At 41.5% G+C, this 19,236-nt stretch overlaps 1 protein-coding gene and 1 long non-coding RNA gene across 3 annotated transcripts in view; one reads left to right on the forward strand and one right to left on the reverse strand.

Annotated features, from left to right (window-relative positions):
- LOC144272586 (uncharacterized) overlaps positions 1–6,567 on the reverse strand; it is a 28,874-nt gene extending 22,307 nt beyond the window's left edge. Inside the window, exon 1 of the long non-coding RNA XR_013347590.1 lies at positions 5,977–6,567. This is a non-coding gene — a long non-coding RNA (uncharacterized LOC144272586). The remainder of the gene's footprint in view (positions 1–5,976) is intronic.
- An 87-nt stretch (positions 6,568–6,654) lies between these two features.
- The window catches only part of N4BP1 (NEDD4 binding protein 1), a 37,586-nt gene continuing 25,004 nt past the window's right edge, over positions 6,655–19,236 (forward strand). For both annotated transcript variants that reach the window (XM_077830697.1, XM_077830698.1), the window contains exon 1: positions 6,655–7,019. In XM_077830697.1, the coding sequence (XP_077686823.1) occupies positions 6,774–7,019 (246 nt within the window). In that variant the 5' untranslated portion in view covers positions 6,655–6,773. The remainder of the gene's footprint in view (positions 7,020–19,236) is intronic.

A 19,236-nucleotide genomic window follows, 5' to 3' on the forward strand; every position in this document is an offset into this window, starting at 1 on the left:
AAGTCTAAATCTTTTCATTTCTGGGCCACATGGGTCATCATGCCTGATGTATCATTCACAGAAAAATTGGGCAACCATAAAATTTATTGGATTGGTGCAGATTTAATCTTAGTTTCCTCTCAGCACAGTCACACCAAGTAATTGGGTACATATTTGTGTTTTAGGCCCTGATCCTGCAAACATTCACATATCTGTTTAACTTTATGCATGTGAGTAGTCCTATTGGACTCAGTGACACTATCCACATGCATAAAGTTATATGCTCGTGTGTAAGTGTTCGCCAGGATCAGGGCAGTATTTGTTAAGGGTATCATCAAATCTTGACTGGCTTGTTGAACAGCTTTTCTGTCAAGACTCTAAAGGGGGATTTTGGAAGTGAGTCTCCACTCCATGCTGTGTCAAGCAACAGCCCATCCTCCATCAAGTATCTCTCTCAGGTGTAAATATTTCAGGCTGGGAGCCTAAAGTTCATTTTCCGTGATCATTTGTGCAGCCAAAACTCAGTTGCTGGAATGCCCATGGAAAGCACACAGGCGTGTAGCATGGTTGAAGCTAGTTAATTTTTTCAGTTTCAGAAAATGTATGTCAAAAATGTTTTGTGGTATTTTCCCAGCTCTAATATAAATAACTGATAACTTGGCATTCATCTCACATATATTCCTGCTTTTGGATAATTCCTAAAATGTCCTAGCGGTACGAGCTCCTTCTGGTTCTCCATGTGGAAATCCAGGAGCAGGAGAAGGATATGGTTGGTGTCCTCTACTAACTGGAGACAGATAATAAATAGAGGGCTCCCTCCCTCAAACCTATGGGATGCAGCTACAGAGACAGGGAAGCTCTCCTCTTGCTAACAGCCCCCTCAATGATGAGAGTTTACTGTGGAAATTCTTTGTAATGCATTCTTTACTTTTTCAACAAATGGTCATTGTTAATAAAGTATATGATAAAATAATACAAGAATTTGCTCAGATTCTGAATCTGGTTCAAGTACAGTTCTGGGCCTGAGATAGGAAGTTAAGATCTCAGTTCAAACTTCTCTGTCATGGTAGGGGTGTACTACAGACCACCTAACCTGGAAGAAGAGGTGGATGAGGCTTTTTTTAAAAAATTCACAAAATCATCCAAAGCACAGGACTTGGTGGTGATGTGGGACTTCAACGACACAGACATCCGTTGGGAAAACAACACAGCAGGGCACAAATTATCCAACAATTTTTTTATTTCAGAAGGTGGAGAAAGCTAGTAGGGAAGAGGCTGTTCTAGATTTGATTTTGACAAATAGGGAGGAACTGGTTGAGAATTTGAAAGTGGAAGGCAGCTTGGGTGAAAGTGATTATGAAATGATAGTGTTCATGATTCTAAGGAGTGGTAGGAGGGAGAACGGGCAAAATAAAGACAATGGATTTCAACAAGGCAGACTTTATCAAACTTAAGGAGTTGGTAGGTAAGATGACATGGGAAGCAAGTCTAAGGGGAAAAAACAATTGAAGACAGTTGGCAGTTTTTCAAAGAGACATTATTAATGGCACAAAAGCAAACTATTCCACTGCGTAGGAAAGATAGGAAATATGGCAAGAGACCACCTTCGCTTAACCAGGAGACCTTCAGTGATCTAAAAATCAAAAAAGAGGCCTACAAAAAGTGGAAACTAGGTCAAATTACGAAGGATGAATATAAACAAAAGTATGTAGGGACAAAATTAGAAAGGCCAAGGCACAAAATGAGATCGAACTAGCTACAGACATAAAGGGTAACAAGAAAACATTCTACAAATACATTAGAAGCAAGAGAAAGACCAAGGACAGGGTAGGCCCATTACTCAATGAGTGGGGGGAAATAATCACAGAAAATGCAGAAATGGCAGAGGTGCTTAATGACTTCTTTGTTTCAGTTTTCACCAAGAAGGTCAGTGGTGATTGAATGTCTAACATAGTGAATGTCAATGAAAATGAGGTAAGATCAGAGGCTAAAATAGGGAAAGAACAAGTCAAAAATTACTTAGACAAGTTAGATGTCTTCAAGTCACCACGGCCTAACGAAATGCATCCTAGAATACTCAAGGAGCTGACTGAGGAGACAGCTGAGCCATTAGCGATTATCTGTGAAAAGTCATGGAAGACAGGAGTGATTCCAGAAGACTGGAAAAGGGCAGATATAATGCCATCTATAAAAAGGGAAATAAGGACACCCTGGGAAATTACAGACCAGTCAGCTTAACTTCAGTACCTGGAAAGATAATGGAGCAAATAATTAAGCAATCAATTTGCAAACATCTAGAAGATAAATACGATAAGTAACAGTCAACATGGATTTGTCAAGAAAAAATCGTGTCAAACCAACCTGGTAGCTTTTTTTGACAGGGTAACAAGCCTTGTGGATAATGGGGAAGCAGTAGACATGGCATATCTTGACTTTAGTAAAGTTTTTGATACTGTCTCACATGACTATCTCATAAACAAACTAGGGCAATACAACCTAGATGAAGCTACTATAAGGTGGGTGCAAAACTGGTTGGAAAACCATTCCCAAAGAGTAGTTATCAGTGGGTCACAGTCATGCTGAAAGGACATAACAAGTGGGGTCCCACAGGGATCAGTTCAGGGTCCGGTTCTATTCAATATCTTTATCAATGATTTAGATAATGGCATAGAGAGTACACTTATAAAGTTTGCAGATGATACCAAGCTGGGAGGGGTTGCAAGTGCTTTGGAGGATAGGATTAAAATTCAAAATGATCTGGACAAAGTGGAGAAATAGTCTGAAATAAATAGGATGAAATTCAATAAGGACAAATGCAAAGTACTCTATTTAGGAAGGAACAATCAGTTGCACACATACAAAATGGGAAATGACTGCCTAGGAAGAACAATGAGGAGTCCTTGTGGCACCTTAGAGACTAACAAATTTATCTGAGCATAAGCTTTTGTGGGCTAAAACCCACTTCATCAGATGCATGGAGTGAAAAATACAGTAAGCAGTATATATATACACAGCACATGAAAAGATGGGAGTTGCCTTACCAAGTGGGGAGTGAATGCTAATGAGGCCAATTCAATTAAGGTGGAAGTCGCCCATTCTCAGCAATTGACAAGAAGGGGTGAAGATCAAGAGAGGGAAAATTACTTTTTTCGTGCTAATGAGGCCAATGCAATCAAAGTGGATGTCATCCATTTCCAACAGTTGACAAGAAGGTGTGAGTATCAGCAGAGGGAAAATTACTTTTTGTAGTGAGTACCGCGAAAGGGATCTTGGGGTCATAGTGGAATATAAGCTAAATATGAGTCAACAGTGTAACACTTTTGCAAAAAAAAGCTAACATCATTCTGGGATGTATTAGCAGGAGTGTTGTAAGCAAGAAACAAGAAGTAATTCTTCCACTCTACTCTGCACTGATTAGGCCTCAACTGGAGTATTGTGTCCAGTTCTGGGAGCCACATTTCAGGAAAGATGTGGACAAATTGGAAAGTCCAGAGAAGAGCAAGAAAAATGATTAAAGGTCTAGAAAGCACGACCAATGAGGGAAAATTGAAAAAAACTGGGTTTGTTTAGTCTGGAAAAGAAAAGACAGAGAGGGGACATGATAACAGTCAACAAATACATAAAAAGTTATTACAAGGAGGAGGGAGAAAAATGGTTCTTCTTCACCTCTGTGGATAGGACAAGAAGCAATGGGCTTAAATTGCAGCAAGGGTGGTTTATGTTGGACTTTAGGAAAAACTTCGTAACTGTTAGGGCGGTTAAGCACTGAAATAAATTGCCTATGGAGGCTGTAGAATCTCCATCATTGGAGATTTTTAAGGTCAGGAATGCTAAAGATAATACTTATTCCTGCCATGAGTGCAGGGGACTGGACTAGATGGCCTCTCAAGTTACCCTCCAGTCCTATGATTCTATGAATCTCCATATTACAAGGGAGATCAGTTGTGAGCTATAATTTCAAGTGAATACAAAATAAATCTCTGCTGTAACCTACAGGTTTTATCGAGCTTTGAGTTACAGCCATGTGAAAAAAAGTTCCTTTAGGTTCCATCTGAAGCCATAAATCAACCCAGATTTGCCTCACACTAGACACATGTTTGCAAACCTCAGCAGACCTTTTGACAAAACTAGCTTTCATTTCAATTTGTGATGGCCCCTGAAACTAAATCTCTGCTCCTTCAGACACTTAGGGTATGTCTACATTGCAAACAACAAACCTGTGGCACCAAGTCTCAGAGCCCAGATCAACTGACTGGGCTCAGGCTGTGGGGCTAAAAATAGCAATGTAGATGTTCAGGCTTGGGCTGGAGCCTGGGCTGACAGACCCTCCACGTTTTCTGGGTTTCAGAGCCCAGGCCCAAAGGTCTACACTGCTATCTTTAGCCCAACAGTCCAAACCCTGCAAGCCCAAGTCTATTTGACCCTGGCTCTGATACTCAGCGCCATGGGTTTTTCTTTACAGTGTAACCATACCCTTACACATCTGTGTAAAATTAAGTATATGCATAACTGTTTGCAGGATCACAGCCTAAGAGTCCATACAATGCTGTTTTTTTCTACCTCTAATTTCATATGCTATTTTAGACTAGAAATTAAAAACAAACAAAAGAAATTTCTGCTTGTACTGAGCATTATAATCTCACATGCTACTTAATTTTTAATGAACAGGGCCATGTTCTCTGAGAACTTTATTACAAGCTTGCATTGGCTTCAGTAAGAAGGCTCACATCATTGTATGCTACAAACCACATTTAATATAATATTAACTGTTTTAATGTATTGTCCATTCAACCCTTGGATCAAAACTTTTAAATGCAAAGCACTGAGAAACACAGTATGACAAAATATACCACAAAGAAATAAATTAATAAAGTCTCAAGAAGGGACCTCTTTGTTTATGAAACAATTAAGCCTTTGGTTGTGTTGAGTCATCTACAAAATGTACAGCAGACTGCACAGCTAGATCTCAAAACATTTGCTTTTGGACTTTGTAATGATATTCTTCTTTATTTCAGGTTTCAGAGTAGCAGCCGTGTTAGTCTGTATCCGCAAAAAGAAAAGGAGAACTTGTGGCACTTTAGAGACTAACCAATTTATTTGAACATAAGCTTTCATGAGCTACAGCTCACTTCATCGGATGCATATCTCAGCTGCTTGTAAATTCGTGGGGAGAAAACCTGGATTTGTGCTGGAAATGGCCCAGCTTGATTATCATACACATTGTAAGGAGAGTGATCACTTTAGATAAGCTATTACCAGCAGGAGAGGGGGGGGGGGGGAGAGAAAACCTTTTGTAGTGGTAAACACCCATTTTTTCATGGTTTGTGTGTATAAAAAGATCTTCTGTACTTTCCACAATATGCATCCAACGAAGTGAGCTGTAGCTCAAGAAAGCTTATGCTCAAATAAATTGGTTAGTCTCTAAGGTGCCACAAGTACTCCTTTTCTTTTTGATAATAAAACTTCCTACTTTCCATTCATGATTACCAGAGCTTGCACTAGCTGCATTTGAACAACAGATGGCACCAAATCATTTCAGGAAATCAGCCAGAGATGTAATAGGTATAGTCTAGGTTTGTTTGTTACAAAACGTAGCATCACGAAATAAAAACAAAATGCAGCTATGCGAGCTAAAGGAAAGAAGAGTCCCCCTGGAAATAGTCTGTGTTCAGGAGCCTAGAATTTCATCTTTAGCAGGGTCTGTTTGTGCTAGGAATTACCTCCTTTATCTGCTCAAAGTCTGACACCATACACCTGGTTTCACACACTTTTTTTTTTTTTTTTTGCCAAACCACAGGCTGTTGTTGGTCAATGAGGCAAGCTTTGGAGCTGACAGAGAGCTCTTCTGAAAAAGCTTCTCTCTCTCTCTCTCTCTCACCAACAGAAGTTTGGTCCAATAAAAAAACATTACCTCACCCACCATGTCTCAAAAAAATCACAAGAGCTGATTTAAAAGCTACAAGCATTTCTCTGTAACTATGAGGGGCAGGAACTTACTTTTCTCTTAAATGAAAGCTGAGATTCTGAAGTAATCACATGACTCCAAGAACTGGGACTTTAAAGGGCGGGAGGAAACCCACCAAATATGGTGAGTCTCAGAATAAACTATGGGAGCTGAGGCCACTGTTTACTTTTCCAGAAAAGGCTCCCCTGCGCTCACACACAAACACTGCTGCTTCATCGTTCTCCTTCACAAGGCAATTTCCATGCCCCTCTCACCAGCCTGCCTTGGAGCTCGGCAACCCGAGCCAGCGTCGAACTATTCGCAGCCCAAGTGCAAGGCAAGGCGGTTTGTCATCTGCCCCAGGAAGGATTTTTTTTTCCCCAGTCACTCTGGGCAGGTGCCGAAGGGAGAGCCTGCGGCAGGGCTGAGCTTCCACTGAAAGGAGCAGGGGAATTTTTGAGGACGTTACCGGTGACGTTCCTGTTTTGCGTTCCCCTGAAGGGCGGGGAAAGGGCGTTTCTCTCAGTAAACATGGCTCGTATCGATACAGCGTAGGGCAGGGCGCTCGTTTTGCCCTCAGTAAAGATGGCAGAGAGACGTCTCGCCCATAACAAAGATGATCGCCACGCGTCGTTTTCTCGGAGGGGTAGCGGGCGGCCCCTGCCTCACAAAGTGGACGGCGATTGAGTGATTGGTCGGAGTCAGGCGCCCCGCGCGGAGCTTGCGTCGCAGACGGATGACGTGTCTGTCCCGCCGTGATGAGGGCAGCAGGGGTTTCCCCGCTGGTGTTGTTGTCCCTGGGGTGCGGAACTATGGGAGGCAATAGCGCAGGGTTCCCTGGCCGGCTCTGATGGCGGCGCCCGGAGCGGCCGACGGCCCCGTGCCGGTGCTAGACGAGTTCACGGCTCCGGCGGAGAAGAGCCGCTTCCTGGAGAAGAGTCGAGGCCGCATTCAGAGCCTGTTCGGGGTGCGGCTCGCCGTGCTGGGGGCGCCGGGAGGCTGGTGCCCCTCGGGACAGACCCCTGGCTCGGGCCCGGCCACTGACAGGATCTGGCTGCGGCTCTCTGGGGACAAGGAGACCGTGCGCAGCGCCAAGGTAACGAGGGGTGGGGTCGGCGCCTCAGGTACATCGGCCCCTTGGATGCTCCTAGCGAGGGGTCCGCCCGCGCTCCCGGAACTCCCCTCACCTGTCTTCCTCCCCTCCTCCCGGCTTCCCCTCTCTTAATCCACCCCCTCCCCCGGCTCCTGACCGGGCTCCCTGCAGTGTTGGACCCCTTGTGAGAGCAAGGCTGGCTCACAGCCACGCTCTGGCTGGCGGGGAGACGGGCCCTGTACAGCGCTGAGCACGTTGTCAGCGTCAGAATGATGATGCTTTTGTTGAGTCTCTGCTGGCCACACAGGAAGGAGGGGGGTGGGGGGGACACTTCAGCACAGACTAGGGCCGGTTATGTTTTACACGTGGTTGCCTGAGCTTAGTTATTTTTTAAATAGTCCCGGAGAGAAGGTGGTGGTTGAGGTGTAATGTGGGCTGTATACAGGGAGTGGGAGCATGAGGTTCAGACATTGGGGCATATTCCAATAGTTGAGAACCTCTGCCACTCTTATGGAGGATAAAACTGATTCTTGATCTATGGCCTGGTCTACATTTGAAATGTAGGTCAACATAGCTATGTTTCTCAGGGGTGTGAAAAAATCCACACCCTGAACTCTGTAGTTATGCTGACCTAACCCCAAGTGTAGATGCAGCTAGGTTGAATGCTTCTATCCACCTAATGACCATTGTTCAGGCAGGTGGTGATCCTAAAGCCATAAAAAATCTCTTCCATCCCTGTAAGCTGGATCTAAACTATGAGTAAGGCCAAGGATGAGCTGCCAAAATCTTAACAACCGGTTCCCTCCTCAGCCCCCCCGGGACTTCTGCCCCATCCAACCCCCCCGTGTTCCTTGATGCCCCCCTGGGACCCCTGCCCCATCCATCCCCTTCCTCTGTCCCCTGACTGCCCCCAAAACCGAGCAGGAGGGTCTCTTGGGCTACCATAGTGGGTGCCCACCCTGCCCCTAAGAGACAGAGGGACCTGCCGGGGGACGAGGTGGGGAGTCCCAGCGGTGCTTACCTGGGGCAGCTCCCAGGAAGCATCTAGCAGGTCCCTCTGGCTCCTAGGGGCGGGGTAGCGTAGCAGTCGCTCCCCTCATCGATCACATAACAAGTCGCGCCTTAGGCGCCAACTCAATGGGTGCTCCGGGGCTGGAGCACCCACGGGGAAAATTTGGTGGGTGCAGAGCCCCCACCGGCAGCTCCCCGCTCCCGGCCCCAGCTCACCTCCACTCGCCTCCTCCCCTGAACATGTGGCCCCACTCTGCTTCTCCACTGCCCCCCAGCTTCCCGCAAATCAGCGGTTCATGTGGGAAGCCTGGGAGGGCTGAGAAGCAGGCGGTGGCTCACTCAGGCCCAGGGAGGTGGAGGTGAGCTGGGGAGGGGAGCAGTTCCCCTGCGTGCCCACCCCCCCCCCCCCGGGTTACCTGCTGCGGTGCAGGCAGCAGAGCGGGGCCATACGTTCAGGGGAGGAGGCGGAGCGGAGGTGAGCTGGGGCCAGGTACGGGGTGGGGAGCTGCCGGTGGCTGCTCTGCACCCACCAAATTTTCTCCTTGGATGCTCCAACCCCGGAGCACCCATGGAGTCTGCGACTAAGGCGCCACTTTTCACAGGGACAACCGGTTCTAAAACGGCTTCTAAATTTAACAACCGGATAACTGGCTCCATCTCACCACTGGGTAAGGCCCTCAATTTACAGTTTTTATGATGTTTCCTGGGAATTTAAAAAACGGATGTAATTCAGTACAAAAAATTAAGTTTTCTGGGTGAAATATTGGGGATAGGAGGATAGAAAAAAGCAACAGAGTAAGAGTATTAAAAGTAAAAGAAGTTTAATGCTGTCACTTAGTTAACTGTACATTGACAGTATATACATATATGTGCAGGTGTATGTTGCCTTACTTTAACAGATTCATGTTGCATCTAGACTAATTTATTAACATAAACACATCTACCCAATGCAGTGTATTGGATTTTCTTAACATAATCAGTATTTTCATGTACTTATGTTGTCAAAATTCAGATGAAAATCAGTAAATAATAATAACTTAATAATAGCTTTTATAAAACCTGGGAATTTTTCAGTAAAAACTAAAAATGAAGTTAACTATTGAGTTATGCTGGCATATAGCTATGGCGCCTTAGCTATGCTACTATAGTTCCAGTAGTATAGACGTGGCCTTAGTGTATGTTTGTATTGATGTAACATAAACAGCTATGGATCAGCCGTACCTTACCTCAGATAGCTTTAGATTGAGTATTTGTGCATGAAGGAGGAGGTGGAAGATACAGAAATAAAATACATCCGTATAAAAAGAACTCCAACTCAGACACTGACCTGTCCTAACAAGTTGGTGTGTTCAGATTGCCAGTGTATTGTTTTTTGTGCCACTGTTTATAAGCGTGAGAAATAAGGAATCAAACATTATAAGGCTCTGTCAACACGAAAGTGTAGCCCTGCTGTCACACAATTGTGAAAAATGGCTGTGTCCTAAGTATTTTATCAGTTTTATCATTTATCAGTTTCTTCTAGACTGTGCAGGCAGGAAAAAAAAAAAAACAAGAACCATATTCTAATCATGTTAAGAAATGTTTTAGTCAGCATGGTTTTTACCATGCACGCAACTTGATTTCTCCTTGAGAGCTATCTTACAGTCAGGCTGCAACCATAATAATTTAGTTTCTTCTTGGGGGCTATGTGGATGGTAAAAAATATGTTGACTAAAACATGTTTTCTTAATGTGATTAGAATATAGTTCTTGTTTTGTTTTCCTGCCTGCACAGTCTAGAAAAATCTGTTATGAAGTGGTTTGCTCCAGCCATGTTATACAGTTGTTTTAAACATGTCTATTTTCATGGCATTTTTGTAGCCTAAGGCCCTGTTTATCATTGCATTGAATGGTGTTAACACAATTCTTCCTAGAAGAATGCTAACAGTTTGACACTGCTAATACCTCTTCAGCATCAGAGCAGACAGAGCCTATGTGATTTCATCAGTTTAGTTTTTGGAATAGATGGCAACTTATCCAATTAAAAAGCAAAAAAATGAGTTATGCTAAGCCAGGAAAAGGCTAGCTAGTCTTTCCTGTTCATACATTCTCTGATATTTTGGAGTGTTGGGTATGACACTAACTGATGTGAAACAATCTCCTAAGACAGGTTTCAGAGTAACAGCCGTGTTAGTCTGTATGCGCAAAAAGAAAAGGAGTACTTGTGGCACCTTAGAGACTAACCAATTTATTTGAGCATAAGCTTTCGTGAGCTACAGCTCACTTCATTGGATGCATACTGTGGAAAATACAGAAAATGTTTTTATACACACACATCATGAAAAAAATGGGTGTTTATCACTACAAAAGGTTTTCTCTCCCCCCACCCCACTCTCCTGCTGGTAATAGCTTATCTAAAGTGATCACTCTCCTTACAATGTGTATGATAATCAAGGTGGGCCATTTCCAGCAGAAATCCAGGTTTTCTCCTCCACCCTCACCCCACCCCACTCTCCTGTTGGTAATAGCTTTTTTTCATGGTCTGTGTGTATAAAAACATCTTCTGTATTTTCCACAGTATGCATCCAATGAAGTGAGCTGTAGCTCACGAAAGCTTATGCTCAAATAAATCTCCTAAGAGTGGTTTTGTAATCAAATTTCTTTGGCGAACTTTTCGGGGGTGCAACTACAATGTTGCAATTGGCATTACTCCAATAGTTAATGACATGAACCTGACAACGGTAGCCCATTTGAGGCATGTGAGGAGAATGGCAGATTGAGCATCATACTTTTTGCAGACTGGTTCCAAAACAAATTAATTCATGTTGTGTTTCTCCTCCTCGTATTAATAGAGATTCTTAGCACCTATTCCTAGGTCTAATTCAAATAATTTTAGCTTTACATTTTAGTTCTTAAAGTTTAATTCTTTAGCGGTGGAACTGCAGAATAATTTATTTCAATTAAGTCTATGAATGATTTATAGATTGAAAAAGCCACCAACTCTCAGAAGCTTAATGTTTTTACTATTTTTTATATAACAGGAACCCTAACAGGATCAGCATCGCATTGTCCCATGTGTTTTCAGAAAAATTGAGTTTTCTTTGAACATTGTGGATGAGCTAGTCATTCTGTAAAAACTGCTTTCAAGAAAAAAATAATTTGTTGTGCTTGTAAATGTGCTAGTCATAACACTAGAAATTTAACTGCTCTAGCTACTTATTCTGTAAATAAAACACATGCAGGGGAAAAGCCAACGGTCCTCTAATGTGCCTTCACTTTGAGCATGATAATTATCCACTACTTTATACCTCAAAAGTAGTGATACTCGGACCTCAGTGGTTCAGGAACCAAATTAGCCATCAACATTACCCAAATGAATTGGGTAGTGTGAATTCTTCCTTTCATTTACTATAGTATTATATATTCATATTTAAACAGTATGACAGGGAAATATTTAGTTTATATTATTCTCACAGCAAAATGACTGATCATGTATTATTATTTTATCAACTATAACTGGTTAATAACATAGTAAAAGCATCCTGATTGGTTAATAACTTAGGTTAATAATTAAATCACGCTGTGTTTTAATATGTACTGCAAAGAGCCATTTGTGACTCTCAAACCTCAGTCTGAATATCACTGCTCCAAATAAATCCTTGGCTTCTCTATGGAAACTACCAAAAAAAGTGCCAGTTGAGGTTCTGGGTGTTATATGACCTTTTAATTCTTTCTTTAACTGAGGCAACAAATTGTCAGCATTTTAACCACAAAGTTGCCTAGATCTGCTCTAGGCAGGGTTAGATGACACAGTGGTTAAAACTCTGTCATCTGGTGGACACTGATATGCCTGGACCCGACAATGAGAAGCATCATGGAGGAAGCCATACAGGATGAGGCCAGAAAACGCATCACCAGGGCCCCCTCCAAGCATGATGTCGCCACTTACCTCAGTGGCTCCCTGGGCTCCCACGACCAGGGCGTGGATCTGGACCTCATAGCCCTGGGCGCATGGGACCCCCACAACAAGCCGGTACTGAGAGCGTGCGGAGTCGGTCGCCGCTACGCCTGGCTCTTGAGACAGTTCATTGTGTCCGACACCATCAGGTGGTCCAGAGACATCTACACGGAACACATCACAGGACATTGCCAGTACCAGGTTGAGTAACTGAGAACACCGACCAGGGAAATAACCCACTTCCTTCCCTGATGAACTGAGGGACGCACCCCACCCATGTACTTATTCTCTACACCAATACTGACTTGGACTCTTAATACATTCCATGGGTGGCGTACCCGAACCCACTTATCCAGTGATGCTTTAAAAACTCCTACACCCCAGTCTGGATCTGTGCTGGTTAATGGGATATGTATGTACCTCGTGAAACTTGTAACCAATACTTGCAATCCCCCATAACCCAAACCCGACCCCAAATGTACAGTACCTTCCCTCTTAACTTGTGTAAATTTGATTTTAAACATTAACTTTAATAAAAAAAATTTCTTGGAAAAACTTGACATGTTAGTATAGACGCAGCCACAGAGGTGATGGTATTGATTTTCAATTATTATTAGCTGTAACTATTGAAAATTAATTTGTACCTCCTAGTTCATGGAGTCCATGTAAAGAATCTGCCATTTATATTTAAAAGAGAGAGCACTTTAGTTTGTTTTGGAAGAATTTGACCAGCTTATTATAGGTGGAAGTGTCTAGTGTTAAGAACTGTATTCATGACTAATTGATATGTTGCTGAGATTTATAGGTATAGTAACAGAAATACTTTTGGTTAAGGGAAGCTGAGCTGCAATGAAAACCCATTAAATGTTTTGCTCAATTCTGAGTAACATATATTGCAAAAAATGATAGAGGAAGGACTCTTCTCAACCCAAATGCTGAATTTACCCATTGATCATGAACCTTATGAGTAGACTATACATAGATACTGTGCACACAAAGTGAGTAATGCATAGAGTTTTAGCTCTGATACACTGCCTGACTACTAGGTAATGTAAGTTTGAATATGTCTGCTCATTTTAGTTTCATGGTAAAACGAATCAGGGAATAAAATGTTAAGAGTTCAACTATGATAGTCTTCTGCAACAACTTGGGTAGAGCAAAAATGTAGAATAAAACAATGATTATTAAATACTTTAAATTGTAAACCCAACCACAGTTGGCTAGTATAATCAGAAATGACTTACATTTTGCATAATATTTACAGTATCCATTAAATAACTGACCTGAAAATTGTTATTTATTTGATCAGATGACTTAAAAATTGGAAATGGATAATAAAACGTAGCCCAGGTGGGTGATAACAAAAGTTACTGTTTGATGGCATCCAATGAAGTGAGCTGTAGCTCACGAAAGCTTATGCTCAAATAAATTTGTTAGTCTCTGAGGTGCCAAAAAGTACTCGTTTTCTTTTTGCGGATACAGACTAACACAGCTGCTACTCTGAAACATGTGTGGAATGACTTAGTGGTTATAATCAACACAGATGTTGACAGTCTCAGTGAGAAGCCAAGTATCTGAGTGAGCCTTGTAGATCCCTCCAAGTCAAGATTTGAAAGGATATTGGCTGGGCAGTGTGCGTAACTGTGCATTGCCATTGCCTTACTAAAAACAAAGAACTTCAGGCTCCAGGTCTGTCAATCACAAGCAGTAAAGTCACTTCAGAAAGCATTTTCTCTACTTTATATGACTTTTAAGAATCTTTCCAGATACTGAATATCTCACTTTCATTACCATTTTATTAATATTTTTATGTGGGGGGGACTCTTTTTTTTTTTTTGTGCAGGCCAGAAAAACTACTTGCCTCCTTCAGCTTATGTTACAGCAGCAGTTTGTACTACTGTGTAGTCTTACAACATCCAATCCTTAAAACTGTGTTGATGAGAATCAAAGATGGCACAAGGCAGTTACACTGTTCATCACATAATACTTATTTTCCGTTCCATTCAAAAGACAGTTTTTTCCAAAGTGGAGATAGAGAACAAAATTGGTTGGGTGTTTGCTCTTTTTATTTGTTTCTTGTTTTGTTGTAAGAGTGTTGCAAACCAATAAATCATAAGTGGCCTTTAAAATTACCAATGCTAATGCTGCTGCAGACTGAATTGCCAATATATTTTGTTCCAGTTACATGATGTAGCTTTAAAGCTGGAAGTTGTTGATTTGAATCTTGGTGGAATATCATTAATCATGTTAATGTGTAGAGTTAATACATGATGTTTCGAAGCCTGCAGGTATGCTGACTTCAGTAGTTTAGAAACTGGCTTCATGGCATGATAGAACGTTAACTGTAGAAACAGAAGGCTTTCCTTGGTGGCTTTTACATATTTAGAACAAGGTTGTCTAAATTCTTGTCCAGACTTTCCAAGCTACGCAAGAATTGTAGCAAGTAGGAAGAGATGCGAAAAATCATTTATCTCCAGCAATAGATGCAACTGTGGTGTTTACTATGACTATCTGGATACTAAAACTAATTTTGTACATGAGCACTTTCACTTTTATTTTGAAAGCTGTGATAAGTTGAAAATTAGACGTGCTTTTCTGAAGATGTCAGTGGACATGCTCACCTCCTCTGGCTCTCTATTAAGCACTATTTTACAGGTTATCATCCGTAACCACAGCTCTAATTATGGATGTTTAAGAAAATGGCTTGAACGCCAATTCTCTAAAACTGATCCTCACTTTTCTTAGTGGTCTGCAATATTAAATGTTTTGAAAAATCAGGCAATTATAGTTTGGGTGTTATACTGATAAAATAAAAACCAGCAGGATCTTATTAAAGGGGAAAAGGCAAAATGCCACATTTATTGTGAATACAGAAAAAATCATAGTAAGCAGTTAGTTATAGCTATAACATGCCATTCAGTTTCATATTTATTCAGACATTCATTCACACACACACACACAGGTTCTGCAAGGTTGTTATCATAGTTACCAGCCTTAGAGTTGCTCATGCCAAGCCACTGGCCAGGTGGCCTGGACATGAAGAGGGAGCAGGGCCTTGTCAGATGCTCATCTCATGCTCCTGGAAGTTGGTTTGCAGAATCAGACCCCAAAGTTCTCAGGTTCTAGAGTCCATTTTTATAGGAATTTCTTCCTATGCCAGTCTATGGGAATTGCTTCATCATGCTGTTGCTGAATCAATCAGCAGATGGCACATTCCTGACGGCTCCGTGCTGCCAGATGTTATCTTGTTCTTTGGTTCTCCCATTCTTGAGGCTGTTGGGTGGATTCCAGTCTGTCCTCCAGGGGATCCTCTGGTTATTTCCACTTGACGCCTTCTTCGGCCGATGGACACTGGATTCTTAGGCTGGCACCTCCTTGATCATTCGGTTATTATCCACACCAAGCATCCATCCACATACATCCTCTATCTCTATTTTAATCACAATTGTTAACAAAGCGAGATGAATACAACAAAAGGGCGGGGAGTCTCTGGGTACTGTTTCTGTTGTTAGAGTATTGCTTTGAGTCTCTCTCTGTGTGAGTAGTTGTTGTTACAAAGAATTGCTTTGAGAACAGACTCTGTCTTAGAATGTACTAACACAATTAGCAGCTTGCAAGTTTCACACATAGAGGGAGAGAAACAGTACCAAAAACCAAGAGACTTCTTAATTAGTAATACCCTGGAATTTAAACTATGGGGAATCAAACTCATTTGTGATTTTAATACAGAACTTCTTTAATATGATCCAACATGGGAGGTTAAAAGAGGTGGTCTGTGGAAAATGGAAGGGTAAGGCTTTTCTTATTAAATGGTTTGAGAACCACTGCTGTGAAATAAGATAAATGTCTATCTTTAGTGCTAATTATTAGCATGAAATATAGCTCAAGACTAGGTAGGGATCCACAAAAGCCAAGATCAGTATAGTAGAGGCCTGGGTTGTGCACTGGCTGAAAAAAGGAAAGATAACTATGTACAAGAAAGAAACAAATACATAGAAATTATATTTAAACACCTCTGTGGAAGATAGAGAATTAATTAGACATGTCACCACTTTGATTCATACCCTTATTGTCTGAAGAGAAAAGAGAAATGCAAAAATTTACTGTATTGCTTCATTCTTTAAAACCGACATTGCAAAACACCCAGCTACGCTGGGAAGGTTAATGCAAGGTACTTTTTTGTTTTAAGCAATACAAAAATAAAGGTTTGTCAGTCCATTGTGAGACTTGCTTTATTGCCACTGTAAGATTTAAAACTAACTTTAATGGCTGTCATTTGCAGAGGTGTTGTAGCCATGTTGGTCCCAGGCTATGAGAGACACAAGGGTGGGTGAGGTAATATCTTTTATTGGACCAACTTTTGTTGGTGAAAGAGACAAGCTTTTGAGAGCTCTTTGTAGCTCTTCTCTCCCCCATTGCCTCTTTAATGGATGTCATTCGTTTTTCTGAAACAGAATTATATCCAGAAAAACCTGTGAAAAAACCATTAAAGTTTTGTGTTCAGCACTCTGTGCTTAGATTCCTCTGCCCTGTCCCCTCTTGCCCATTCTACCACCCTGTGCCTGACTTTTGCCCTGTCCTTCCCCTGTCCCCATCTCCCTCCCTCAGCTTCTGCCTGTGTCCCTTTATCTTAACTGTTTCCCTTTTCCTCTCCCTGGTCTTCATCCTGATACCTTCTCCTGTCTCTTTTTTTTTCTCCATCCCATCCCCCCTACCCTCCCCCCCCCCCCCCCGCATTCTTCAATCCCTCTGTATTCAAGTCAAGCTGCTCTCCTCCTTCACCTTGCTGTCTGAGTGAGAGCATTGAGAGATGTTCTGATTGCTCTTGGTTCCATTGTCTGCCATAGCAATAGCCCCTGGCATAGGGGAGGAGTATTTACAGGGAAAATCCTGCTCTGCCCCTACAGCCCTGGAATGGAGTATTCAGTTGCTGTGTAGGACAAGCACAAATCTTTTCAGGTCTGTATCTAGGAACTGAGGATGAAGCCTGCTCAGTGCACATGGACTTCAGAGAACTTAGCTGCCAGTTCTAACAGGTTTCTACTGAGCATGTGCAAACCGGGTTTTGGGGTGGTTTTTTTTGTGTGTGTTTTTGAAATGTATAGCTTGGCCAGATTTGGGTGAATTTTCATGAAAATTACATCCCTGATATCAGAACAATCCTCTCTCCAAATTTCAAGTCCCTACTCCAAAATATGGAGGCACTAGATCATCTCAGTGAAATAATTATAGGATTTTTTTTTAAATAGCCAAAATATAATTTTCCCTAACCTCATTCTCAGAGATGGCTGAACTACGTTAGCTGAAACTTTCCAAAAAAAATTAATCTAGAGACAGACAGCTGGTATGGAAAACTTCAGCCCAAATTATTAGTTTGGCAAAGTTATAAGCAACTGAAAACAAAGCTTTGGAAAGTGTTTGCCTATCTATAGTGTTACTAGTTGTGCCACCTATATTGTGATGACAACAGAAACATGTCTGTAAAGAAACAAACATACTTGGAAAAACTTTTCTTGTTTTCCCTGTTTAGATATAGAAATTATTTGATTCTGGAATTCTGTCATTCAATCACTCTTCCATTTCCTACCAGAATCTGTCCTTTTAGAATCTTATTCTTTAAAACTGAATTATAAAAAGTGTGGATGATTTTTTGTGTGTGTGTGGCTTTCTTTGAGTATAACTACCTGTTTTAAATACGTGACTGACTAATGGAGTTGCAGTTTAAAATAATATAATGAATACTTTATGCAGGTAACGGAAGAATCTATAATTGTTGGCATCTGGATACCAGGATGGGGTGTATTTGGTTGGTTTCTTAAAGGAAATAACTACCTTTATTAGGATTGGTACTGAAACTAGCTTTATGTTAAAAATGTTTTTGTAGCTTGATGAATGCATTCTGATGTTTAAATACTGATCGTGAGTGAATAATTAACCAGTGCTAGGATTAAATATAACTGTAACAAATTCCTAATATTACTAGTTATACCTATTACAATATTTTTAAATCAATTGTTAATTTTCTTCAATTTTGGTGTTGGAACACGGTAATCTTTTAAACAGAGATAAATTTGTAGGCTAAACCTCACCCCTCCAGTAAAAACGTGCATCATTTCAGCATCAATTTTCTGCAGAATATCTTTATAGCTGACACTGGGACATATTAGTTATATCAGACCACCTTGCAGGACTGCATGTCACAGATGTACTTGATTTATTATTCATAACTATAGGGAAATTGCCGTAAGAACAACCCTTGAAAATAGTCTTGTGCAAACCATTTTGTTTTTTTGTTCCAGCATTTTCTTTGTGAACCAGAATTACCTTATGACATTGTTTGAGTCAACTTCAGAAGAGCACGTCTCTTCTCTGACTAATATTGGTAAAATACATCCTTATATTGTCTTTTTTTTTTTTTTTTTTTTTTTTTAGAGAATCATTAAATGATCATGTCAACTTCAGCTCAATGGTAGTTCAGGAGTGCTCAGCAACTCTGAAAATCAGGCCATTAATTTTATCAGATATAATAGTTTTGTCCTGGCTTACAAAACATAAGAAATCAATGTTTGTTTCAAATGAGTTAGCTGATAGCACAGCCAAGCATAATAAATCAAAACTGTTTCTGTTCTTACAATGTATACATTCAGCAATCTGTATCCCAAAAGAAAATAAAAACTAATTACGTATTGTATGAATATTGGGAATAACTATTTTAACTTGGCATAGATTTCAGGGTTTTGAGGCAGGTCTAGAAACATTGATAGCCGCACTTTCTATGCATGTAAATGCTTCTGTGCAAAGCTTATCACTTTGATAAACCTTAGACCAGTGATACCCAAACTTTTAAGGGTCGCGCACCTCCTTACCCCTGTCCATCCCCTCCCCCCCTGCAGCCAGGGCTGGGAGCAGGGCTGCTGAGGGGTTGGTCTGGGTCCAGGAGTGGGGCTGAGGATGGAGCCATGGCCAGGGCTGGCCTGGGCCCCTCTGTCACCCCCACCCCCCCGAACATTCCTCCTGGGGGCACACCCCACAGTTTGGGAACTATAGTCTCCTGGGAAACCAATAACAGACATTTGAAATGCAATGTTTACACTTATCTTGGATATCTTCCTCTAGTTAATAACTTCATACATCATAGTAAACTGGCTTCACTGTCTATTATAGTGGCTTATCATTGGCCTAAACAAAAATTATTGACATTGTATAGACACTTCTGATTTGTAAAAAGTTGTTCATTATGCTCTCTCTCTCTCTTCTCTCCTCCTCCCCCCTG

This window comes from Eretmochelys imbricata, chromosome 12 (genome assembly GCF_965152235.1).
Source record: "Eretmochelys imbricata isolate rEreImb1 chromosome 12, rEreImb1.hap1, whole genome shotgun sequence".
NCBI lineage: Eukaryota > Metazoa > Chordata > Testudines > Cheloniidae > Eretmochelys > Eretmochelys imbricata.